Source organism: Dermochelys coriacea, chromosome 21 (genome assembly GCF_009764565.3).
Source record: "Dermochelys coriacea isolate rDerCor1 chromosome 21, rDerCor1.pri.v4, whole genome shotgun sequence".
In the NCBI taxonomy this organism is placed as follows: Eukaryota; Metazoa; Chordata; order Testudines; family Dermochelyidae; genus Dermochelys; species Dermochelys coriacea.
In genome coordinates this window covers 13,334,239-13,361,466 of record NC_050088.1, presented here as the reverse complement: position 1 = coordinate 13,361,466, position 27,228 = coordinate 13,334,239, and the positions used below count along the sequence as shown (strand labels likewise).

The window sequence follows — 27,228 nt, the reverse complement described above, 5'->3', positions numbered from 1 at the left end:
TCCTGAGCCATGTGGGTGCTCCCTGATTCTCCCCAAGAACTGAGGGATTCAGACCTGTTCCCAGATATCTCCCCCAGCCCAGTGACAGAACTAATAGGGGGAAAGGAGGGTGACTGCCACCCTTGTGGCCTTTCAATGTATGGGTGGTGCGTTGTACCTCATACTATGGAACTGACAAAAGGAGGTGTACGCCATGACTTTTCGCATGGGGCTGGAGAGTAAGCCCACCCTGCACTCACTCAGCAGTGGCGGCTCCTGTCCTGGCTCTGTGACATGGCGCACAGGGTTGGGTGATGCTGCGACCCCGTGTTCCAGGTCAGGATGTCACTCAGGTAGATTTGGCCTAGCCACCCCTCCATCATGACCAAACCAGAGTGATGCTGTAACCCTGTGTGCCAGATTGGTGGGGACTGTCCATAAATTACATAACACACTATGAAAAGGAGGACTTGTGGCACCTTAGAGACTCACCAATTTATTAGAGCATAAGCTTTCGTGAGCTACAGCTCACTTCATCGGATGCAGCTCACGAAAGCTTATGCTCTAATAAATTTGTTAGTCTCTAAGGTGCCACAAGCACGCCTTTTCTTTTTTTTGCGGCTGCTACTCTGAAACATAACACACTATGGGGGTGGTGTATCCTTCTTTTTGCACCTTTGTTTCGCTGTTACAGGTGGTGGGGGGAGGCTTGAAAAATCACTCAAAAAATTGTTATGCAATTTATGGACAGTTCCTGACATCCAGAGCAGAAAGCCAGGACCAGCTGAGCAGGGGCCACCCTGCTACTGCCCCGGCACTGAGATCCCACCCACTATTTGGGCTGGCCCAGATTTCTCTGGGTGCCAAGTTTACGCAGTGTGTCCCCCCCCCCCCAACCCTGCAACCCCCGCAAACCAGCAGCAGTTCCCCCAAGCTGAGTAGCACCACCCCAACCTTGCAACCCCCCTAAACCATGCAGTGGCCCCCCATATGCAGCACCCCAAACCCAGCAGCGCCCCCTAGCAATGGGAAGCCCAGTGCTCAGCTCAACTCAGCCCCCCCCAGTTGCTCCCCGGCCCCAGTCACACGCCCCAGGCCCAAACGAGGGGCCGCTGCAGCGTCAGGTGTGGGCAATGGGACCGCCTCCCCATGCCAGACCCACGGCCTGTCCCGAGCTCGCTCGCTTCCCTTCTTTTCCGCCAGGGGGCGCCGCTCGACCTGCCCGCTCTGTGCGTACGGCGTCGCCTGCCCGGTCCGTGCGTACGGAGGGACGCTAGGCACCGCCCCGTGCGCGTGACGTCAGCCAGTGGCTCGCCCCGCCCCCCTGCCGGTGCGCGCGGCGGCCGCAGTCCCCCCGCGGCAGAGCGCTCGGAGCCGGCGGGGCCGGAGTCTCCTCACTGAGCGCCCCCGCCCCCGCCCCCGCCGCCCGGATCCCCCGGTTCGCGCCCCCCCGCCCCAGGATGTCGGTGCCGGTGCCGGAGTCCGCCGTCGCGGACGAGATGAAGCAGGCCAAGGAGATCGAGGACGCCGAGAAGTATTCCTTCATGGCCACGGTCACCAAGGCGCCCAAGAAGGTACCGGCGGGGGGCTCGGTCCCAGGAGGGCCTGTCCCGGGGCTGTCCCGGGTAGGAGGCTCTGGTTGTGGGGGGCGGGGGGGGTCTGGGAGTGGAGGGGGGGGGAGCCTGTCCCGGGGCGGGGGGGGGTCTGGGAGTGGAAGGCTGTCCCGGGTAGGTGGCTCTGGTTGTGGGGGGCGGGGGGGGGTCTGGGAGTGGAGGGGGGGGAGCCTGTCCCGGGGCAGGGGGGGTCTGGGGGGGGAAGGCTGTCCCGGGTAGGCGGCTCTGGTTGTGGGGGGCGGGGGGGGGCCGGTCCCGGGCCGGGGGGGGTCTGGGGGGAGGCCTGTCCCGGGTAGGAGGCTCTGGTTGTGGGGGGCGGGGGGGGTCTGGGAGTGGAGGCCGGGGGAGGCCTGTCCCGGGGCGGGAGAGGGGTCGGGGGGGAGGCTGTCCCGGGTAGGCGGCTCTGGTTGGGGGGGGAGGTGGGTCCCGGGGCAGAGGGGGTTCTGCTTTGGGGGCGGGGTACGGATTGTGGTGAGCACGCAGTTCTGCTCTGCAAGAGACCCAAGGCTTGGTTTGGGAGGGCCCGGAGATGGGGGTGGGTAACTGTCCAGGCCTGGAAAGGGGCAGCATGTGTCCTAGGAGTGGGGACTACAGAGCTTGGGGGAGCTGGCCACCTGCCGTGCCTCCCAGGGCTTGCACTAGGGGATGGGGGGAGAGCGGGAGCCCACCGGATGTGGATGGGGGAGCCGTTTGCAGGATGGGGTGTCCCGGTGTTGTCGGGAGGATGCCAGGTACAATGCACAAGGCTTCGTGGGGGAGTTGTGCTGGCCTGGTACAGATATCTGTCAGGAGGCAGGTGGGCAGATTTGGGGGTTGGTTAGAACTGGGTAGGTTAGGCTGTGACCCTGAACTCGGGGTCAGTGCAGTGGCTTGGAAGTGTGGATTTGTGGCTGCATCAGCCAGGCTGAGGAGAAAGAAAAGGAGGACTTGTGGCACCTTAGAGACCAACAAATTTATTAGAGCATAAGCTTTCGTGAGCTACAGCTCACTTCATCGGATGCATTTGGTGGGGGAAAAAAAAAAAGCTGAGGAGAAAGTAGCTTATGAACTAGGGCACGATAGCAAGGTGTTGGGTGGCCCAAGAGATGTGATGGAATATTCAAGGGGTATTTAAGAGACTACAGCAAGCCAGGCATTTTGGGGAGCAGGGGTGGTACGTACATTTGTGGGTGCAGTGGACATGTTTGGGCAGCCAATAAGAGGAGGGATTTGATGACAGCTTTGAGGGAAAGACCAGTCTGATGGCAGGTTTGTGGGAATGTAACTCGAGCTTCCTGGAGTGCTTGCTGCACTGGGCATTCCCCTCTTGTCCCTTCACCCTTAAAGTGAGAGAAATTCTCCCGTCTGCTCCTCAGTGCTAGCAAAGGTGAGAGCCCTAATATAAACGGGTCGCTGTGCTTTTTCTGCTCCATCTAAATTCTGTCTGAGTTGGATTAGACAAGGGGGTGGTCAACTCTTTGCTACAGCCACGGTTGGTAGGGTTACACGAATGGTGACTTGACTTTGCATGTGTAGATGCAGCTGAGACTCTGGGATTTAGACTTGCTGTGGGCGGTCCCTGCTGTGTTGAGCATCATGTTCTCCCTTAAGCTGCTGCTGCTGCCACATGCCTCAGTGTTAGGACTTGAACAGAGTAAATGGGGAAAACACCAGAGACCCTGGAAATGCAAAGCCTTCCCTCTGGGAATTTTTTGATTGTTGACATAGGTGCTGGAACTGGGGGTAACTGGTTTCATCTACATACCACTTAAAATCGTTTGCATTTGAGATATCCCCTCCTGCCTAATCTCCTCAAATAACTAGCATTCATTGGCCAGTGACAGAGAAACTCAATAGATCTATCTGTTTATGCAGACTGTGGATACAGCCCGGAGGAAGAAGCAGAAGAATGCAGAGGCTAAGAGCTGCTTCTTTCTAGAGGTGGTTCTGCAGCTGTAGCCAGGCTTTAGAGAGAGCTAAAGCAAACTATTTCCTTCTGATTGTTGTTGCCTCCTTCCAATCATGCAGGATGGATATGAAAGTAACAGTGTGAGGCTTGTGACCACATAAGCCAGACTGTGGCAGTGATATGACAGACACATAAACTGTAACACTTAAGCAGCCCATGGGGCGGGGGGAGCTGCTGTGTGGTGGTGTGGGAAACCCTTTTAATGTGCGGATGAGGGTACCTAGGGTTTAGCTCAATCCAGTGTTCTTGTGGGAGAGGCTCTGGGAGGGGTGATATACTTGGGTATATGTGAGGTAATAGTTGCCCCTTGAAACTACTGCTGTAGTTCTAGGCCTCTTTCATAGCTTGATGTGCAGTCATCGGGTTGCAATGCTGCCAAGGCCTTGCCGGGAGCACGTCAGGACATGCAATGAATGGCCTTTGGGGCGGATAACTTCCGTAGCCAGTGAAATCTTGGGTGGCATTGCCATCAGTAAGAATGAATGCTTCAGGCCGCCACTTTCCCAGCCCTCCCGGTGATTGTGAATAGCACTGATAGCAGAGGCATTGGCAAAAACTCCAAAGTATACAGTGCTAAGTGCCTGCAGCTTATCTCGGAGCTCAAGGCATTTTCAAATCGCCTCATAACAAAATCATAACCATTAACAGGCCTCTTTCCTTCTTGAGACTTGTATTTATTTCTCTTAATGCAAAGTTGATGTGACTTCTGTGTCCCTTTTTTGAGCTTTGAAACTCCCTCCTTTCACACGGGCCCCCCAACCTCAGGCAAACAGCTGAGAGTGACTCTCTGTATTTGCCAGGAGAGAGAGTCCAACAGCAGCTTTGCTTTGAACATACCATTCTCTAAAGGCTGGTGGGCATGAAGATCAGACATAGGGGGAAGATGGGAACATCTCCAGGATTTGAGAGTGCTGGTACTGGCTCCGTCTCCTTTGTTCTAACCATTCTGGAATAGCTTTTCCAAGAGCAGTCTTGTGTCACTTGCTGAGAAGTGCAGTGAAAGTGCTGACAGGAATAAGCATCTCTCAGTGTTCATTTGGACAGGTTGCAAATGTGTTCAGTTTCCCAGGCTAAGTGCCGCACTCGAGAAGCTGGAGGGATCATTAGCAAGAAGCGGCTCTGATAGGAACTGGGCTGTGGGAAGATCCCCATCAGTGGATTTTCTGCAGAAGTAGATGTGTTCCTCATGTTTGATCAGCCTGAAAGAGCTGGATGGTGAGATCCCGGTTAGCTACATATCCTGGCCTTGAGGAGCTCCTGTTTTTTCTCGTCATTGAATTGGTAAAGGTTAAAAAGTGAAGCAGCCGGAGGAAGTGATAGAGATTAAATGTATCAACTCTGGGTTTAAATACAAAGCCAAAGAAGGTGAGGTGAACTGGCATTCGACCCTGCATAGAAACATGTGGTCTTTTTCCCCCAGTAGATTGGGGAAGCTAGTTTAACTGAAAGAAAAGGAGGACTTGTGGCACCTTAGAGACTAACAAATTTATTTGAGCATAAGCTTTTGTGAGCTACAGCTCACTTCATCGGATGAAGTGAGCTGTAGCTCACGAAAGCTTATGCTCAAATAAATGTGTTAGTCTCTAAGGTGCCACAAGTCCTCCTTTTCTTTTTGCGAATACAGACTAACACGGCTGCTACTCTGAAACCTAGTTTAGCTGAGGCTCCCTCTTGACTGCAGTCTACTTAATGGAACTCCTCTTGCTTTGTCTTTTCTGTTAGCAAAATAATTCCAGCTTTGTTCTCCGGTGATACTACCACAGTGCAGTGGGCAGTTGAAGAAAGGCAGAGAGGTATACTTAGTCTAGGACGTTAACCAGTGTGTTCTGTACTGTAGGGCCGAGATGGTAGTAGGAACTTTAGAAACAGATGGATTGCCACCAACAGGTTTCCCTCCAGTGGTGAATTGTGTTGAGGGTTTTATAGATTTAAGAATTTTATTATGATGTTAAAATAAAAAAAAGGTACAGAGTTTAAACGTAGAAATTTCTGGTTATCTGGGAATAAGGTACAAATTATTAAGGGGTGCAAAGTTTGGTTTAGGATCGGATGGCATAAGGAATACAATCTGCAATATCCCCAATTGGGGTAAAAGTTGACAGGTCAAAGTACAAGACATTGAGATATGAGGGTATGTTGTTCTTGTAATGGCTATGTTCAGGTGTGGAGTATAATGAGTGTTCGATACGATAAGGATGGATTTACCCTCATTTGGTGAGATTTAATGTTCAGTGAGTTTATGGTTCCAGTTCATATGGTCCAATGGAAAAAGTGTCTTGGTCCCTTTCTCGGAGTTGATGCACAATGTCGTTCCAGCTCACACCTCCTGGTACTGTCGGTGGCCGGTGATGTGTTCAATGTAGATGTCCCCGGACCATCGGATGGTGTCCAAGACCATAAGGCGCCGCATGAGCTGTGCATAGCGTTGACCGATCCCACAGGTCCGCAGCACATGCTTGTTGCAGGGGTCCCAGGCACCCAGGGCTCCGACGATCAAGGCGTCCATCTGCACCTCGTAGCCCTTCGCTCTCAGGGTGTCGGCCAGGGGGGCTGAGCTAAACCCAGAATCATATTCTTGTAATGGCTCAGGAATCTTACCCTGTTAGCAAAGAACCGAAATAATCTCTTCCCCACAGTTCACTGTCAAATCAGGGGCTGTTCAGCATAGGGTGCGTAGTGGTTTGAGCTGTTTTCATTAGGAATACCAGTTTCCTTAAGTCGCTCCTGTTCAGTGAGCAGGGCTTTCTGAGGCTTTGGCTCATATTTCACTGACAAATGATTGTATATTCAGGCGGGAGTGATATCTGCTGGCTGTTCTAAGGTGGGACGAATTCTAAGTAGGGAAAATGCGCTGAGACAGTAGTGATGGGTAGAACCTCAGGATCAGGGAGCCCTGACCCTAACTAAGGGCTGACTACAAAGCATAGTATCTACCCAGGGTTTCTATCATGGACTGAAACAGCATCAGCTTAGTGACGTATCTCTGCAGCATCCTCTTGTCACACCACCTATGAATAGGGCCCTACCAAATTCATGGACCATTTTGCTCAATTTCAGTCATAAGATTTTAAAAATAATAAATTTCATGATTTCAGCTATTTAAATCTGAAATTTCACAGCGTTTGTAGGAATCCTGACCCAAAAAGGAGTGGGTGGGGGGGATCGCAAGGTTATTGTAGGGCGGGGGTTGCAATACTGCTACTCTTTCTTCTGTGCTGCTGCTGCCGGCGGTGCTGCCTTCAGAGCTGGAGAGCGGCAGCTGCTGGCTGGGAGCCCAGCTCTGAAGGCAGAGCCGCCACTGCCAGTGGCGGTGCAGAAGTAAGGACGGCCTGGTATGGGATTTCCACCCTTACTTCTGCACTGCTGCCTGCAGAGCTGGGCCCTCAGTCAGCAGCTGCCGCTCTTCACCTGCCAAGCTCTGAAGGTGGCAGTGCAGAAGTAAGAGTGGTAATATTGCGACCCCCCCATAACTTTGTGACCCCTCTCTCCCAGCAACTCCCTTTTGGATCAGGACCCCCAATTTGAGAAACGCTGGTCTCCCCTGTGAAATCTAGATAGTAGAGAGTAGACACAAAAGATCAGATTTCACGGTCTGTGAATTTAGTAGGGCCCTACCTATGAAGCTTAACAGCCCAACTTGCACCTTGGTCTACTTGCCAGGTGTGAGCTACTTTTCATCAGGTTGGCCTACAGTCAATTATGCTGATTCATGCAACAGAACTGAAATGGTTACACATTTCACAAGGGCCAAAAGCTGTCTCATGCTCCCTGCTCTGTCAGGCAGACCGGTGCTCGCAGCACCTGCCCAAAGCTCTGTCCTCCTTGGCCTGAGAACCAGGTAAGTGTGGTATATTCCCACCGCATGAAACCAGCTGCACTGGCTCTGTGCTTTTTTTGCTTCTGAACCTGTGTATGATGGCATCAGTGGAATCCCGCTGAGGCTGTGTTCTAGAGGTGCCAAGGAGAATACTAATGTACTGCTGCAGCTTTGTAGTGGTATAGACTCGGGGCTACTCTGTGCATGGTGGGGGAAGGACAGAGCCAGGGAGGACTTGGGGGTGGGGGGAAGTGAGGCACTGGGAGGACTGAATTTGGGGTGGCGGGGGATATAGGTGCATATGGGATCCAATTAGACATATGATTTAAATCTCTCCGGGTTGCACTCAGTGAATTCCCTAGAGTTTTTATGTCTGTTGCTAATTTTTTGAGGTCACTTGCACAAGCTGCTCTGGTGCTGGCTAGCCTTGATAAATGGGGCCTGTTTGCTCCTGGCACATCAGTCCTTCTGTGGATGAGGTTCATAAAATCATTGAATATCAGGGGTGGAAGGGACCTAGGTCATCTAGTCCAACCGCGGGCTCAAAGCAGGACCAATCCCCAATTTTTGCCCCAGAGCCCTAAATGGCCCCCTCAAGGATTGAACTCCCAACCCTCGGTTTAGCAGGCCAATGCTCAAACCCACTGAGTTATCCCTCCCCCCCAAAAGAGCATGCCTAGCAGAGGACGGTTAGTTGTGTCCTTCCCAGGGCAGAATTGCCACATGCTACATGGCCTCTTTCCGTAAATACAAGATTACTCCCAAGAGGTATGTTGTACTCCATTAAGCCCCTGTTAGATTGCTGGCTGTCTGCAGGATACTAGTGAATGAAGCTGCTCTGACAGTCTGGGAAGTCTCTTGAGAGAGCCAGAAATTAGAGATGGAAAAGACCACTTAGCTCTCCTGCCCCCTGCTCACAATAAGATGTTTCCTTCTAGGATCAGTACGCTTTGGGGCTTCCTCCATTAATCCCTGGAGGCTGTCACAATCTATCCAATAGATTTCCTTATCAAAGCTTTTCTTAGTCATTCTGAATTTCTTTCTGACATAGATTTGCTGGGATTAAATTATCCATAAATCCTTCCCCACGCTTTAGATAATAGCAGATGGTTATATCTCCACCATGTCACTTCCACAGGCTATGTCTACAGTGTACAGTTAACCCGGGTTATTGGCCTCCCATCTGAGGAGCTGGGTTAGCCTAGCCCGGATGTGAGCATCCCCACTGCAAAGCCGTATCTGTCCACTGTTTGCACACTTGCCTGTGTGTGACTGGGAGCATATCCCATGGTTCTTTGTGCTGAGATGCTCTAGGATTCTTTCCTGGTCAGTTGTCAATTGCGGGAGAATTTCTGTCCTTCTGGGGGAATTGTGGGAAGCCATTTGAGGACTATCGGCACTTGAGTGATTTAGCCCATTTTCTCAATGCAAAGTGGGCAAGTTTCAGCCTGACTTAAAGCACAGCTTGCCTTCTACCCCACGTTCCCAGCTGAGTAAGCAAGCCTGGGTTTAAAGTACTTTCAGACCTGGGTCAGAGGTTTTTCTTTGGATGGTAGGAGGGTTAAGGCTAAAACCCAGGTAAGAGCCCAGGATTAACTCTGCAATGGAGACGTACTGTTAGACACTGATTAGCCAGACCCCGCACATTTAACTGTCATTCTTTCTTAACTGTGTGTGGCTTTGTTGTAGCTGTTGGTCCCAGGATACAAGACACGCAAGATGGGTGAGGTAATATCTTTTACCAGACCAACTACTTTTGGTCCAATAAAAGATAGTACCTCACTCGCCTTGTCACTCTTCCTTAAATAATTCTCTGCTGCCTCCTGACTTTTTCTGATCTTCCTGAAGTATGTTTGTTTGTTTGTTTTTTTGTTTGTCTGGTGACAAGGCGCCCAAGCCTGGATGCAGTATTCCAGGTGCTCTTCCATCAGAGCCACAGAGACAGGGGTTGTCACCTCCCCAGTTCTGTACTGAGATGCTTCCGTATGCACAGCCTGGCGTTAGTGGCCTTTCTTCTAATTGCTGTCTGCTGTAAGTTGCTCTCAGCATTACTGCTTTCTAGGTTATTCCCATTACTGCACAGCTGTATTTTTTTTGTATAATTTTTCTATAAGCATTAATAGCATTCTTCCAAATTGAATCTCATTCTGTTACCTTCCGTATTTCTGATATTGCTAGAACCCTTTATATTTCTGCACTGGTATTTGCTTCTCCTGCTGGTGTAGTATTGTCCATACATTTCATTAGCATACTCTTTACCTCCTTTCCAAATCTGTAATAAAGAATTAAAATTGAACTGGACCTTGCTTTGATCCCCATAGGAACCTACTGTAGGTTCCCACAGGGGGCTGAGCAGATCCTTCTGTGCATCTTGGCTGTGGTTGGGCTGGCGTGAGGAGTGTATACATAGTAACAGCCTGTGATTCTTTCCAAGGGGAATTCTCCTTGTGTCTCTCCAATGATGCAAGGAAGAAGTGATCTGACTCTTTTTGATTCACCAACATAGATTTTAAAATTATTCTACATAAGTTTAGGGAAGGAGGACCATAGCTGATGTGGAGAACCTGAAGGGGGCCCATTCTTGCACACCAAGATGATGGTGACCTTTGGGGTCCACTTGAATGACACATGCATCCTTTCTGCTTTGTCCTTTGGACTGACATTCCAGGGATCAAGTCCATTCATTCTCCATATATTTGCTGCTGTGGCCATTGGAAATAGGCTGAGTTTCCAACTTTATGACACTTCAGACATTAGAAGGGTGATTAAAATCCTCCCTGTATTCCCTGTCTTCTGTGCAGCTGCTTTGGCAGGCTTCTCAAGAGTCTCATTTCAAAAATGCCAGTTCTAGATGATTAGGGATCACAGATCATGCAGGTACAACCCTTTTTGAATAGTGCAAGTTTCCCTGTCTGCTCCATCAAACTTTTATCTAGTCCTGTTAAGAGGCCCTGAGGCTCTTCCTGATGAGAACCTGGTTCTGGTACAAGCAGTGCCCGTTCTCAAGTATAGGCGATCTAGTGGTGATAGTTTTTTAAAACTCTTCTGAAATGGAAGGTTGTTTTGCACTATGGAACAGGCTATAACAATACTTTCTTTGGGATCCTGACAATTCTTTCCACAGTTGGGATTCCAGCTTGGACAGTGTTTGCGTCCATTTGTTCCCAATTGCTAAGGGTTTCTCAGTCTTGCTACGTGAATCTGTTCTCCCGAGCCAGGTTTGAGCTGACTGTTGGAGATAAAGATTTGACATTTTTAGCAGCGCATTGTATATTCATCTGTTTTACATACAGAGGATCCTGTTTTCAATGGCTACCCAGGGGAGTGGCAAATCAGTTGCTTGATGAAAGGGATTAATAAAGGGGGGAACAGAATTGTGCAATAGAACTATGCTTAGTATGTTTGCCTGGTTTTAAGAACAGAATGTTGTCTAATAAAGGAGGTGCCTTTCTTGTATGGGTTTCAGTGCATTATAATATATTTATATGGTCTCCAGTGCAGGAGATGTTACATTTTGTGGTAAGGTTCTTGAATTTCCTGTTAAGCTCTCTGATCAGTTGAGGTGTTTTGTAGTGGAGAGAATCAAACCCTAATGCAAAATGTACTCCAAAGTGAGGGGGCAACCATATGTAAATAGGACATTTAAAAAGTACTCCCCTCATTTGAGACCAGAAGTGGACTGGAACTTAGCAGGTTTGAACAATGCCATCAGTGTAGACTTAATGGCTTTATCAGTCCATCAACCATAAAGCTATGCAGCCCTTTATGAAAGGTTATTTATGGTCTGACTGTGTTTATTTGTCATTAAAAATTATTTGAAATATTCCCCTTTTTCCGAAGGCTAAATGTAGCTCAGTGTTGTCCACCCAAGCCAAGAACAGTTGTTGACCTGGACTTCATGGGACGCTGGCAACGTGGCAGCAGACATTGTGGGGCGAATGCATAAGGCAGAATGTGGAGGCTCCAGGCAGAGAGGTGGTTTTCGGCCTTGCAGAGCAAATAGAGTGAATTCTGAGCAGCAGTTGTGGCAAATTTGTTCTTGAAATCGAGGCTGCCTCTGCACCAGGAAGATAGCTTCTGCTGCACCCGGAGTCTTGTGGGAATTGTGCCTTTGAGAAGGCACAACACGGATGTTGCAGCTATTCATGCCGCTCGTGGGGCTACCCAGCTGCCCTGTCACATCGGGCCAGTTGAACTGTGAATTTTAATTACACTGTCTGATCAATACCGTGACCTTGGTAACGGGCTCATTGCTGCTGTAGAATCTGTTTACTTCAGGTTTGTAGCAGAGAAAGGACTTCGCTGGCCAGGGACATGATGTTCTGATTAGTCAAACAGGCAGCATTGTAATGCAGGGTGGGAAGCTTGCTGCTGCAGGGGAAGTGCGTATTGCCTCAGTGCTGCCTACTGTTATCCTTGAGAGAACCATCAGATCCCGGTGCCTTCCTGGCTCTCACAAGGGGTGGTTTAGTTCATAAAAACCAGAGTGAGGCAGCAGGTGCCTGTACCAATGGGGGATCAGGCTTCTTGGGGTGGGGGAGGTGACTGGAGCCTGCCTAAGAGCAGCTTCCTCCTGCCAAGATTCTCTTTGCTTTCCTTTCATTGAGTGACTTGGGCCTTGGTACTGTGGAAACTCTGCCACTTGCGCCTGATGTTTTCAGGAGTTCTCCCCCTCCCTGCCCTTCATTAAAAGTCAGGATCAGAATATTGCACATTTTTCCCTGGTACAAGCTGGGCATGTTTGGAATGAAAGCATTTTGCCAATTCCTATTGAACTTGGATCAAGAGACTGTATACAGATAGCGTGGCCGCAATCTTCCCATGTAAAACAACCTATTCGCCAATAATCTCCTAAATGCAGTTCCATGGGCTATTTTATTTCATCCTGTCATCAGGTGGAGGCAAGATAAAAATTGACTCCTAATGACCGCTTTTACTTAGCTGACAGGAAATGGGTGGATTCGTTCTCCAGCTGGTGGAGGAATTGCAGTGCATGGTTGGTGGTTCTTCGAGTATATGTCCCTATGGGTGCTCCCATGTAGCATGTACGTGCGCCTGTGAGCTCTTGACTGGAGAATACAGAGCAGTGGCCATGGGCCTTCCCAGAGCAGCATGTTGTGCTCCCAAATGAATCATGGAATCCTAGAATATTAGGGTTGGAAGAGACCTCAGGAGGCCATCTAGTCCCACCCCCTGCTCAAAGCAGGACCAACACCAACTAAATCATCCCAGCCAGGGCTTTGTCAAGCTGGGCCTTAAAAACCTCTAAGGATGGAGATTCCACCACCTCCCTAGGGAACCCATTCCAGTGCTTCATCACCCTCCTGGTGAAATAGTGTTTCCTAATATCCAACCTAGACCTCCCCACTGCAACTAGAGACCATTGCTCCTTGTTCTGTCATCTGCCACCACTGAGAACAGCCGAGTTCCATCCTCTTTGGAAGGCTTCTATCAAATCCCCCCTCTTCACTTCTGCAGACTAAACAAGCCCAGTTCCCTCAGCCTCTCCTCGTAAGTGTGCCCCAGCCCCTAATCATTTCCGTTGCCCTTTGCTGGACTCTCTCCAATTTGTCCACATCCCTTCTGTAATGGGGGGACCAAAACTGGACACAATACTCCAGGTGTGGCTTCACCAGTGTTGAATAGAGGGGAATAATCACTTCCCTCTATCTGCTGGCAATGCTCCTATTAATACAGCCCAATATGCCATTGGCCTTCTTGGCAACGAGGACACACTGCTGACTCATATCCAGCTTCTTGTCCACTGTAATCCCCAGGTCCTTTTCTGCAGAACTGCTGCTTAGCCAGTCAGTCCCCAGCCTGTAGCAGTGCATGGGATTCTTTCTTCCTAAGTGCAGGACTCTGCATATAAGGAAGCATGGATCCACCACCACTCGGGTCCTTCTCAATCACCTGCTTAAGTGGTTTATTTAGATCACTTAGGTCGGCTGCAGCAAGGAGCTTTGTTGCTGAAATTCTATCTTGTGTGTGGTATCCCACTGACCTAAACAGGTACAAGAGCTGGTTCTGGGCGTGAGAGTCACAAACCAGAGGCAATTTGATCTGCTGAATTAAGTAGGTAAAGATGCTGATTTGTTCCTGTAAAGCGTGGTTGCTTCCTTAGGAGATGGAAGATCTATTCTTCGTCCCATAGACAGCAGTGAATGGTGGGGAAACCTGCACATTGGATCCCAATGATGGAACTAGCTAGAGACTAGCCCTCCTGAGTGAAGAATAGCTGAATGAAGGGTAAGTCTAGTGTTTCAGAGAGCGGGTGTCTACCAGTGTGTGGCCATGGGTTGCAGTCTGTCTGGAATAGTTTTATGACCAGTAAGGCTCATGCTCCTGGAATTAAATGTAATTTTCTAGTCCTGATGAGTTGCACACAGATTGCATTGGGTGTAAATGAGACCTCAGCTCTAGAACATATCCTCATCTTTGCCTGAACTCTGCACTGATGGTCTGCCAGCCAAGATGCAGTTTCAGCTCTCACCAGAGCAGTGCTCAAATGGTTAGGCCTGGCTGGATTTTAATCTCAGTGTAACACATACATTGAGGTTACGCTGCTTATCCTGATGCTGACAGGCTGCTGTGGAAGAGCCGCTTGCTTCTAAACTGGCACTTTGCTTGTCAATGAACTTGTCATTCTGCTGGTACCAGTCACAGCAGATTGGCCAAAATCATGTCAGTTGTGTGTTCTTCGTCTTGGTCCCATTTCAGGCTGTTGATATTGCAGAGCTTTGTTCTCCGTTTTTACGTTTGTTTTACAATTTTTACAGTTTTCCTGAGACAGGAAAAAATACAAGGATATCATAATGCTCAATGTCCTTTATATCCTATAGGCTAAATAGTCATATGAGGGCCATTGAAGTCAGCTTGATATTGAAGCTCATGCAGCTCATACAGCTTTTTGTTCTGTTTATATACGCCAGGTACCATAGGGTCCTGGTCCATGACCTTATCACAATACATAAAAGGCCTGAAAGGTTATGGTAAATAACTTGTACTTGTGTTTACCCTGTAAGACTCTATGCAGAACTGGAGAACTAATAAGCTTATAACATCATGGTTACCAGGGAAGTCAAGTCCCATTACTTGGGAAAGGAAGCGACTTAATTGCACTGTTTAAAACCACTGTGTGTGGTTCTGCCTATATAACTTAAAGACTGAACCCAGCTGGGAGAAAAGTTTTTGCTAAAGATTCAGCACATCTCCCATCATCTAACTTTCTAGCCCATCTTTGGGTCTTCAAAAGAGAGACCTCCAGCAGAACCAGGGAGACCCAGACTTGATAAGCTTGAAATCTCTAAAGAGTAATAAAAAATGATCAAGTGGAAAAGATCTCTTTGCAAATTCAAAGTGGCTTTTCAGCCTCATAACCAAAAAGGGCCCAGACTCTCGTATTTTTTTCCCTTTGCTGGTCACCTTTAAACACACTCCCTGTTCTGGTGCTGATCAGCATTACATTGCAGCTACCTTCCATGCTGCTGTCACCATTCAGCCTGTATAAGAAATATAGCAACCTTGGTGTGCAGCTGGTTTGGCCTCCTGAAGTAAATGATCCCCAAACAGTTCTAAATTAAATACTTAAAATTGCATTAATGCAACACTGATAAGACTTTACTGCCTCAAGGTAAAGATTCAACTATGCTTGCTACAGAAAACTCAGCCCAACCCCCTGGGGTAATTGCAGGGCTCTGTATTGAACCCCAGGGGCTGGGAGTCAGGAGACCAGACTGCTGCTCACCAGCAGTGTGACTTTGGGCTCCTAGCTTAACCTTGTGCTGACTCAGTTTGCCCACTTGTGAAGTGTGTCCTGATGCAGTTGTATGCATGTGTGCAATACTGTGTAAATGCTTTGGGAGAAACTAACACTGTGGTTGGAGGGCAAGTGTGAAATCTTCAGTTCAAAAGGCAGCTTTTATAAAAAGCTCTTGGCCCCTGACAGCTGGAGCTTTGTGTCAGCACTTCTCTGACAAGGGAGTTGCTTCTGCAGTACGACACTAATGTAAGAATTGAGTAAAATTCCCAATTCTACAGTCCTTCTGGCTGTGTGTGTAGTATCCAAGTACCATTATTTATTTAAAGTCACTTTGCTTTTAGTATGTGGCATTATGGGTAACAGTTCCAAATGTGACTGTGTAAAGGTAGACATCTAAGGAGCTTTCAGGATACTGAGCTCTCCTCACCCACTAACTTTGGTGGGTGGTGGTCTCTATTTCTGAAAAACGGACCCTTTATTTAGGGTTGGGCTCTTCCACAGATCCAGAGGGAGGTAAGTGCCCAACTCACAAAATGCACACTTCACTCTCTTGGGTCTTGTTGACATTCAAAATTGCACTGGATTAACTTTAAATTCATTTTAAAATGGATTTGGTTAGAAGTGGATGCTCTATAGGCCGAGTTTAAGTCAGATTAGGAGTTGGCCTACACAGTTGCACTAATTTAACTAAGGGCATGGCTACACTTGCAGATGTAGAGCGCTGGGAGTTAAACCAGCCTTCGGAGACCACAGCAGGGAAAACGCTGCCGTGTGTTTATGCTGTCAGCTGCAAGCGAACTGGCGTGACCGCATTAGCAGCTCTTGCAACGCCACAAAGAGCAGTGCATTGTGGTAGCTATCCCAGTGTGCAAGTGGCTGCAATGTGCTTTCCAAATGGGCGGGGGGGTGGAGTGTGATGGGGAGCGTGTTGTGTGTGTGTGTTGGGGGAGAGACGGTGCGTTTCAGTCGGGGCGCAGCAAGCTTTATGCTTCTCGTGGAGGTGGATTACCCAGGAGCGCTCCAACTGCAGAGTCTAAGCGCTCTCTGTGCCTTGCCAGTGTGGACACCTCAGGAGTTAGGGCACCTGGGGCTGCTTTAATGCGTTCTAACTTGTAAGTGTAGCCAAGCCCTAAATTGCTTTAAGCTCTCACCTGCAGTTACAGCTTGTCTTTGAATATAGGCAAGGTCTCAGTCTCCTTTCACAATCCCAGCCTGGGCGCTCTGTGCAATCTCCTGCTCTGAAATCCTTCCCAGAGTCCAAGGCCTGTATACTTTATCGCTCCTTTTGGTAGCAAAACTTTGCCTATGCTCCTTGAGAAATGAATTACTTTGACCCTGAGGTTTTTATAAAGCAGTAATTGTTATTGTTCCCAGTTACTATTTAACCATCAGACCCTTAAGATCACATTTATTTTATTTAATGTTGCGTTCCATTTATTATTCCCTTAACCATCTCTTCACATGTATCGTTATATGATGATTAAAAACCAGATGTCGTTTTTCACCCCATTAACCTTTGTAACTTGCCTGCTTCTTTCAAGAGTGTCTTAATCTCTGTTGGGCTTCAGATTCTTGTGAAAGCCTTTAACCCTCATCTTGAAGCAGATGGAGACTTCTCTTTAATGCTCACTAGCACAGAAACCCTTCCTTTCAATGAGGAACCCAGACAGACTTTAGGGTTTTATCTGCATTATCAGGAGCTTAGTACCCTTTAGTTCCTGGTTGGGTGTGACATAGGATTCCCAAACTAGAGTCTGGCAGCTGGCCATGATTCCTGCTCCTTAACCAGTGCCATGTGTGCTACAGAAAGTAAGAAGGTCTCTGAGCAGCTTTTAGCTGCAGTGACACGAAATCAGAGCAAGGAGGCCTTGATGTTAAACACCTAGACGTGTCTGAAATGGCAGGTGTGCCTTAGAATTAGCCCTGCTAGGAGTGGATCAGTAGAAGGCCCCAGATTGCAAAACTGCTAGGCAGAGTTGTCCTGGCTTTGGCTGTGATTTGTCTGAACAGGGCATTCTCAGATACTTTTAAGGACTATCCAGATGATCCCTTCAGGAGGTTGTGGAAAAACAGAATTGGGTAACCCCAGCTCCATAACTAGGGCAGAGTGGGCCTAAGGACACTGGCGAGCAGCTCAGTCTTTTTGAGGGGGAGTGGGTATGGCTCAGTGCTAACAGTCAGGAATGCTGCCCTGGCACAGCACAAGCAATATTTCATGTATTTGTCCCTTAACTAAACCTGCTTTGTGGTAGTTGGATGGAAGTGTCATCCATTCAGGGCTCCCACTGATACTGACAAAGGAGAATCAGCTGCAGTTCCTGTTCCCAACGCCCCAGAAGAGTCTGGAGTAGGAAACTTAGTAAATATCTAGCCATAACGGGTTGCTGTTGAGGCTTTTCAGGGTGCTCCAGCCAGGTGAAGCTGCCAGCCCCCTCCATTCAGAGAACAGCAACTCTGAGGACTCTGTGACAAGTTATAGCTCTGTGTTTTCAGGATTGGGGAAGAAAGCAGTTGGTAAATTTTCATTGGTTTAACCTAGCAATAGATACTTCACAGCTGGCCCTACTTGGATGGTTTTTAATGAACTGCTTTCTGGAGAGAGAGACGGTGCCCATTAGGGCATGTAAGGGGTATTGGGACATGCCATAGGCAGGAATTACCTGAAGGACTAAACTCACCTGGGCAAGATGGATCAGTGGTAGGTGTGGGTCGTGAACATTACATAAGTAGAAAAGGACAGTAGGTGACTAGGCACAGAGTGCCTGACATATAGTATTTTAACTGGATTCTCAGTCTAAGTGGAGTTAGGATGATCTCAGATCTGCATCCTGAGAATTGGTTACTCTGGTATGCGTAATGGTGTCGTTGGAGGATGGGAAATGGCCACGAATTAACTTGCTAGTCCGCTCCTGTTCTTGACCTAGAAAAAGAAGCTGCATGGCAGCCAAATTTCTGCCTGTCTGAGGATTCACCAGGCGCTTGAATGCCTGACATGAATAGTTACGTTCTTCCTTCCCTTCCTCTTTGTGGCTAGAGTAAATAAACATGATGATTTTTCTTCTGAAAATACGTGAATTAAAACAATCACCGTTTAAAAGCTTCTGAACTCACAGGCACAACGAGAGCCTGCTGCTTACGAGAAAACAATTCCAACCTCTCAGGAGGAAATCGTGCCATGGAAATAATCTTTCTGTAGAATAATTAATCACCGACTGTAGCAGTAGCATTTCAAGACAGTTTTCCAGGCCTGTTAAAATCAGTAACTGTAAATCCTAATTACAGAATCAAATCTGCAGTTTTCTAACCTTGCTGCTAGGCTTTGGGTCATAAAGAGGATGGATGCAGGTTGATACTGAGTTTTTTATTCTGATAAATTTATAATCCTAGTCTCGGCATGAAAAAAATAACACTTAAAAGAACAGGTAGCATCAGGACATCATGGATGTGACCTGCAGAGCAAAGTGTGCAGCCAATAGTCCCCAGATCCACTGAGCTATTGTTAGGGCAAGCAGATTAAGTCAAGGAACACAGTGCTCACAATTGTGTCCTGATCTCTCTGTTGCTGGGTTTCTGCAGCCCCCTGAGGCAGCAGTTACATTGTTCTCTCAAGCAAGTGGTGAAGGTGCCTAATTCACTGGCAATGCCAGAGTCCTGGAAGGACATGCACACCCATTTTCTCCTGGGTGGTGATGTCAATCTGATGCTGTATGTTGCAAGTCTGTGTGTGTACTCTTGGTGTGATTAGTCTGACAAACGATTACAGAGGAAGTTTTTGAGATTTTGAGATTGATGGCATTTTCTCAGCTGACAAATAGAAAAAACACCCTTTTTTTTTTTTTTTTAAATCTCCCAGCCACACTAAAGCAGCCTCTGAAAGACTAGCAGGGTTCTTTCTGGTTAGCGTATTATCCCCAGTAATAAACCTACTGACAGCCAAATTTCTCCCATAGGTGTTGGCTTTACCAGGCAAATGCGCTTTTTATCACATGGTAACATCCTAATGTAGCCAAAGCAGTGTTTAATTTTCCTGCGTTAGTAAGTCGAGGTTTGCCCTGGGGCCCCTCTAGAGTTTACCTCAGCCAGCCAACAGATGTAAAAACTAAAAACCCTTGTCCAAACACTGAATTCCCCTCTTGCTAAATTGTCATTGGACACTTGCCAGATATTTTCCCCCATTCCAGTCATTGAAATTGCTGTAGATGCACTTTCCCCCCAGTATGGAACTCACTCAAACTTGCTAGATACTAGTAATTGAAGGTACCTTCCCCTGCATTTGGTGCTTTGGGATCGGTTTGTATTTTCCCTTAAGCTCCAGTTCATTCTGGGAGACCAGGCACTGGGGCTGGTTTCTGGGGGCATTTATAAAAACCATATGTATAAAATTAGATTTGTACAGAAGTTGCATGTAGAGGCTCAAATGTAGCCCACTGTTCCAGGAAAGGTGATTTAATTGCCTAAACGCATTCGTAATCTCAGAGAACTGTAGAACTCCCACTATGTATCAGGTACAAAATCCAGATGGCTTTTCATCCCATGAAGGGTGACTATGTTGCTGGAAGAATTGGCGGGTGTAGGTCTGATGAGTTGCTGGTTGATTTGAGCAGCCAGGTAAAACTGCCAAAGAAACTTACCAGCCAGGTACAGAACCTACTTGCCTGCCTTTTGCCATGCTCATGAAAAACTAAGGACATTTTTACTCATCTGTCTGATCAAGATTTGCCATGAGTGAAAACAGCACTAGATTAGGCTGTGACCTACCCGTGAAGACTGTGGGCTATCCATCAGTGCAGAAGCAGTTAACATTGTAGTAAGACTGTAGTGTGCCATTGAGGTTGGTCTGTGTAACACAGCTGCACAATGACCGAGAATGGAAGTATCTAATAGCAGAGCTGACCTGCGTTTCCAGCATTAGTTTCAAATGGCTAGGTGAGAAAGGGAGTCATTTTGACCTTTCAGTATTTCTCAAGACACAGCACCGTATCTGGAGAGGTCAGAATGTCTTTGTCTTCTGTCCTCCTGCCATAGACTGAGCAAAATTAAATACCGTTTGCATTGTTGCACTTAGACATAGCTGGAAAGTATTGGAACTGTTTGAAATACAGTGGAACTGCACTACGTCTCACTGATTGCGAGGAATTGTATCTTTCAGTTATTGACAAGTGTAATTAAAACCAAGGCCCCAATCTTGCACTTGAGGATATGCTGGTCGGGCCGATGCTTTGCTCAGTGCTTGATACTAGACTTCTAAATACATTGTAGCAGATTTAAAGGTTGACAGATGAGAATCTTTCTTAGAAGCACCTCCCTGAAAGAACTGAGCTTGGTGTGGTCCAGTGGATTGATCACTGGAGTGGCCGTGGGATCTAATCCTGACTCGGCCACTGTCTTGCTGGGTGACCTTGGACAAGTCACTTCCCCTCTCTGTGCCTCAGTTTCTCAATTTGTAAAAAGAAGGCCATACTGGCCTTCCTTTGTAAAGTCCTTTGAGCTGTATTCACAGAAAGCTCTATGTAAGAGCTAAGTATTGCGTTGTTCTGCCTACTTAGTATTGACGTGCTGGGATTAAAAATATTTTCCTTGCTATTAAATGCTGTGCTCCACCCAGTCGGAAAAGCCACTTCCAGCAGAGTGAGAAGTTTGGGTTCCAATAAAAGACATTTTAAAGATTTGCTTTTGGCCTTCGAAGTCCCGAGCTGCCTGTATTCACAACGAAAAGGTGGGCAGCCGTGCTTTCCAGCCCTCTCTGGGAAGAACCAGACTAGCTGGCTTGTGAGCCTTACTAGCAAACCTAGCCCATCCAAAGGAGACGGCTTGGGTGGCGGCATTCCACAGCAGTGCAGTGCAGGAGATACTCTGCACAGTCAGTATGTAATTGGAGTTTGAGAGATTACAAAGAGGATTTTCCCCTTAATGCCAGCTAGAGATCCCGGCACATGAACAAGTAGGATGGCTGGAATTAACTGGAGGACATCACAGTGTGCAGTCAGACCTGGCTCTTACCCTGGCTTGGGTAAACTCTCCTCCCCATCCCCCTTCTCAGCCAGTCAGGAAACACCCTGTTAGTTTGTTGCAGACAGGGTCTGAAGAGGGTTTAAGGATGGAATAATTCATTTGATTAGTAAGCTGCTTGCAATGTTTGATAATATTTTTAGACAGGGCAGATTTTGCTAAGCTGCAGAGTTCAGATGAGCTCCGTTAAAGCCGGCCGGGGGATTACTGTGGTTAATTCAGCACTTGGTTTCTTTAGCAACCGATTTCTCTGGATCCAAACTCGCCTTTTTAGAACTGAAAAATCTTGGTGCAAATGCCAAGACAGGAACCCTTTTGAGAATGAAAATGGCATTTGCCTACAACAGGGGTCAGCAACATTTCAGAAGTGGTGTGCCGAGTCTTCATTTATTCACTCTAATTTAAGGTTTCATGTGCAGGTAATACATTTTAACGTTTTTAGGTCTCTCTAAGTCTATAATATATAACTAAACTATCGTTGTATGCAAAGTAATTAAGGTTTTAAAAATGTTTAAGAAACTTCATTTAAAATTAAATTAAAATGCAGAGTCCCCCGGACCGGTGGCCAGGACCCGGGCAGTATGAGTGCCACTGAAAATCAGCTCGTGTGCCACAGGTTGCCTACCCCTGCCCTACAACATGATGCAAAGGAACTGCCAATGGGGGCAGCATTAGGATTGGGAAAAGGGAGTTGGGTGTACTGGTGGGGATTATCCATGCAGGCTTGGTGACTGCAAAGGGGCTGTGTGGGTTAGTGATAGACTATCATGTAATCCAGGGGTCGGCAACCTATGGCACGCGAGCCAATTTTTAATGGCACGCTGCTGTCTGCCGGACCCGGGCAGACAGCAGCGTGCCACTAAAAATCCTGCCCGGCCCACTCTTTTCCGCCCACCGCTCTCTCCTTTCAGGGTAGGCAAGCTTCCCCCTCCCCCTGCCTCTTCCTCCAGCGTGCTGGGTTCCTGCCCCTCCTTCTCTCCCTCCCTGTGGCTGATCAGCTGATGGCTACAGAGGGGGAGAGGTAAAAGCAGAGCCAGAGCTGCAGCTCTCTGCTCCAGGGACCTTGGGGAAGGGGCTGGAATCAGGGCATATCTCCTCCAGCTCCCTGCCGTGAGCCGCTCAGGTCAGGGGGCTGGGAGCACCCCCACGACCCCAGCTCACACCCTCTGCCCTGACCCCTGCACCCCACACACACCCCAGCCCCGTGCCCTGACCCCTGCACCCGTCCCACAACCCCAGCCCTGATTCCGGCACCCCCCACACATACCCAGTCCTCCTCCCCCCCGGCCCTGACTCCTGCACCCTCTTCACACATCCCCAGCCCCCTGCCCTGACTCCTGCACCCCACACACATACCTAGCCGCCCCACACCTCATGCCCTGACTCTTACACCCTCCACATCTCCACCCCCATCCTGAGCACCAAACAGGAGCTCTTGTGCGCGCGTGTGTGCGCGCACACACCCATTCCCACCTGCACTCCTCGCACCAAATGGGAGCTGCCCAGGTAAGCGCTCCACACTCAAACCTCCTGCCCCAACCCTGAGCCCCCTCCCTCATTCTAGCTCTGGCCAGACCCTGCACCCCAACCCCCAGCCTGCTCCTTCACCCCCAGCCCTGTTCTCAGCACACTCCCACCCTCGTCTCAGCCCACTGCGAGTCTGGGGTCCCGGCCGCTGGCCCTGCTCAGCTCACTGCTGGTCTGGGGTTCTGGCTGCCTGCCCCTTGCCAGCTGGGATCCCAGCTGCAGGCCCTGCTCAGCCCGCTGCTGGCCTAGGTGAACGGAACCCCAGGCCAGCAGTGGGCTGAGCGGGCCAGCGGCGTAAGATCAGCATTCTAATTTAATTTTAAATGAAGCTTAAACATTTTGAAAACCTTTTTTACATACGACAATAGTTTAGTTATATAATGTATAGACTTAGAGAGAGACCTTCTAAAAAAAAAGCTAAAATGTATTATTGGCACGCGAAACCTTATATTAAAGTGAATAAATGAAGACTCGGCACACCACTTCTAAAAGTGCCGACCCCTGATGTAACCTCTTCTGCTTCTGGTCAAATCCTGAACAAGCTTTTTTCAAGAGAATATTCATGCAGAGGAGGGTTTAATTTGAAATAATCCTTGGATGAGAAAGAGCTTTTCCCATGACTCTCTTGATAACCATGCCATAATACCAGTGAACTTGGATGATTTTGGGGATGAGAGCTTTAGAAGCGATGGTCCAAGCATATGCCAGGCACTGACTGACGAAATTAAGCAGTTACCTGCTCTTTTCACAAAGTACATGTATATGCTTTTCTCCTCCCATGTTCCCAGCCCTGAGAGCCTCTCCTGCCTTTAACTCGGTCTAAGAAAATTCTCAAACTAACATTTTAAGCTGTTTTAATGTCTGCAGCTGCTTTGGGGGGCACTCCCCTCCCATCTTGGTTTTAAATTCTTGGAGGAAGTGGGAGCTTGCATTTTTAAAGCTGCTAATCTTTGTCCGTAAAGATACGTCAGTAATGTTGTGTATGAGTTCCCCCTCCAATGAGCTTGAAAAACCCCACACCTTCTTTGAGGAAGAAGGTTGCAGGCAACAGGCCATGAACAGAGTCCAACAAACTGTTCCTGGATTGAAAATTTAGTGCATTCTTTAACATCTGATTGTCAGCCTGCCAACTCCTAATCTGCACACAGAGTACACTAATTCTACCTGTTTGTTCTTTATCTGTCAGTAACCAAATATTCTAGGACGTTGTTGTGATGGCCTCTTTATTATTTTCCACCTAAACTAAATCAGTGTAAAATAACTGCAATAGCAAACTGTGTAAACTATATTTAACCACTCCAGTAAACCAAATTCATCCTACTGCAGGCAAGTCACATGATGTCTGCTGGGAAATCCAGACTCGAGGACATACCAAACTGCAACAATCCTGATAAGGAAGAGCAAGCTAAAAAGAGTTACTTCCTGCAATCACAGCTTTAAAACATACAGCCTTCTTGGTTGGGTCTAAGATTGTTTTAACCTGCTTCTAGTGCAAGTGGTTGTGCTCTGGTTTCTGGATGCCAATACTACTGTTTCACTAGCCTGAGGGTTCCTTCTTAAAAGTTAGCACTCCTTATGAAGAGCAGTGTCAAGGTAATTTACAAGAACATGGCACAGAAGTTTGAAATGGCTATTATTAGAGCCCTGTATGGATACAAAATTTGTTTCTGCATCTGATCTGCAGATATCAGCAACTGCAGATATCCGCAGATTTGCAGGGTTTTAGATATAAAATTTGGTTCCTCATCCATCCATGATCTGCAGAAGTGGTCCACGGATTTGCAGGGCTCTCGCTATTACTTTGCCTTGAGCCCTTGTCTGTTAAGAACAAATGGAGGTGGCACAGACTTCATGTGGTAAATGTAAGCCCTATCTACTAGCCTGAAAGCCCTGGCTGTGAGAAAAACCACCATGCTGAATATGTTTCAGAGTAGCAACTGTGTTAGTCTGTATTCGCAAAAAGAAAAGGAGGACTTGTGGCACCTTAGAGACTAGCAAATTTATTTGAGCATAAGCTTTCGTGCGCTACAGCTCACTTCATCAGATTCATTCAGTGGAAAATACAGTAGCCCACTGTATTTTCCACTGAATGCATTCGATGAAGTGAGCTGTAGCTCACGAAAGCTTATGCTCAAATAAAATTGTTACTCTAAGGTGCCACAAGTACTCCTTTTCTTTTTGCGAATACAGACTAACACGGCTGCTACTCTGAAACCTATATACCTAGAGAACATGAAACAATGGGTGTTACCGTACACAGTGTAAGGAGAGTGATCACTTAAGGTGAGCTATTACCAGCTAGAGAGCTGGAAATGATCCACCTTGATTATCACTATAAAAGGTTCCGCCCCCAACTCTCCTGCTGGTAATAGCTCACCTTAAGTGATCACTCTCCTTACAGTGTGTATGGTAACACCCATTGTTTCATGTTCTCTAGGTATATAAATCTCCCCACTGTATTTTCCACTGAATGCATCTGATGAAGTGAGCTGTATCTCACGAAAGCTTATGCTCAAATTTGTTAGTCTCTAAGGTGCCACAAGTACTCCTTTTCTTCATGCTGAATATGTTTGTATAACTTAATGGTGGCCAGATAGTTTCCCCTGCTTGTGTGGACAAACCCACCATGGTTCAAGCCTGGTAAGGAGCGAGCTTTTGTTTTCCAATTCCTACCATTGCTAGCGCTGGTTCCACTCTACTGGGGTAGTAGCAGTGGGAGCCAGACTGTAGATAACTTGCTGGTGTCCACTAGCATTTTAAGTAGTCACTTAGATTTTGGGCTGAGTGGCTCTGGACAATGTGGTGATTAAAACTCCAGTGGCCAAAAGATCCCTCTCTTCACAAATGCTCCTCCTCTTGCTACCACAATATCGCCCACAGTGGTAGTGACAGAAAACTATTGGCAAAAATCCCTAGTGTAAACACCCCATAGGTCCTAATGATTCAACAACATTCCTCCAGTCACCTGAGAAGAACCTGCACCCTCTTAGAAGGAGCCACGTTTTAGCCTTAAATTTGATCACGATGTCTCTGTCCATGCTGACAAGAATAAACTATGGTGTGACATGGTTTAGCCAAAACCACGTTTAACCATTACTATTCTTGTGTGGTCAGTTTATTAGAACTTGTTCCCAAGAAGGCATGCTAAGTAGCTGTACCTACTTGAGGGTCGATGTAATTTTCAAGAATCTTATCACAAAGTTCTCTCACTGCTTCCAGTTCTATTAATTGTACGTTATCGTCCTGGACAGAGCAGTAAACTTGGCAGTTGAGTAATGGTGGCACATAAATTGCTCAAGTGTCTCCTGTATGACCATGACAATGCAGATTGGTCAATCTGAGGTATTATCTGTCTCCCGTTACTGTACTGCCTCACACTTTCATTTATTTTACATCACTTAACCTCTCTGCCTGAGTTCCCCGTCTGTAAAGTAGTGATAATAGCAGCGCTCTGCTACACAGAGGGTTGGGAGGGTAAATACATTAATGATTGAGAGGCATTTAGGTACTACTATGATGGGGGCAGATAAATACATATTACTATCCTTACAACACCCCTCTGAGGTATGGCTGTGCGGTTATCCCATTTTGTACAGATGGGAGATCTGAGGCATATGGAGACTGAGTGACTTGCCTAAGCGCAGCGAGGAAATATGTGGCAGAGCAGGGAATTGAACGCATATCTCCCAAGTTCCAGGGTAGCATCTTTCCCCCTGGATCATCCTCCCTCTCTTGGCTGATGGGTTTCAGTCTTCGTTCTAGCTGCTATTAGGGGATTGAGACAGTGTTCGTTACAAATGATCTATAAGGTCGTTTGATTGTTCTGATCACATCTCTTAAGCTGAGAAAACAAGCCTTGCAGGTGTTTGTCCTTGTTATGCTCTTCTTGTATTCCTACTTACTGAGAGTGGGATGTTCAGATATATTGAGTCAGATTAAAACCCTTTCCAACCAGGCCCTCCCCAGGGGAAGTCCCTTCATGTTGGCCCTGGTACAAACACTTCAGCTGCAACTCCTATCCACACAACCTTGCAACAACATGCACCCTTGCTACTATTTATCTTAGCTAATTCTGTTCAGATTCTTATACCATGCCCATTACCAGTGTTTCTGAGCACCTAAGATGCACATCCCCTTGGAATCTGGCTGCGAACAGGCCAAGATTGTTGCTCCGTTTTTAGCAATGCTTCCTGCAGGACTTCTCTGGTTGCAACAGTACAGCTGCTCACTGGCCTGAATGGCTGTGATAGTGTTACTCCCATTGTGTATTTGGGCTCAGTGGGTGGACAAGTTCTTCATGGGGTGGGTCACCTTGGATGAAGCATTTGTTTCCCCCCCTCCCCTGAGGTCCATCGCAGTTTGTACCTCCCCGTTCTGAAAGCATCCAAGAAAGCTTTTGGTTTTAATGGTTTTGCAGGTGTAGTTTGCTCTTCTAACTGTGCTACGCTCTGGCTCAGTGGCGGGCTCTGTTAATCTGCACTCCTCCGGATGATAAGAGGCACAATTAAATCACATGCCTCATAATCAATGACGAGGTCAAAGACGACCAGGGGATGCTTTGGGGGGTTTATCA

The 27,228-nt window shown here is 47.7% G+C and overlaps 1 protein-coding gene across 3 annotated transcripts in view; it reads left to right on the top strand.

Annotated features, from left to right (window-relative positions):
- The first annotated feature begins 1,297 nt into the window (after positions 1-1,297).
- Positions 1,298-27,228, top strand: part of AHCYL1 (adenosylhomocysteinase like 1) — a 44,568-nt gene continuing 18,637 nt past the window's right edge. Inside the window, exon 1 of one of the 3 annotated variants that reach the window (XM_038379697.2) lies at positions 1,298-1,553. In XM_038379697.2, the coding sequence (XP_038235625.1) occupies positions 1,440-1,553 (114 nt within the window). In that variant the 5' untranslated portion in view covers positions 1,298-1,439. Of the gene's footprint in view, positions 1,554-7,290; positions 7,379-27,228 lie in introns of those variants that run through there. The other 2 variants (XM_038379698.2, XM_043500336.1) reach the window with 2 other exon arrangements.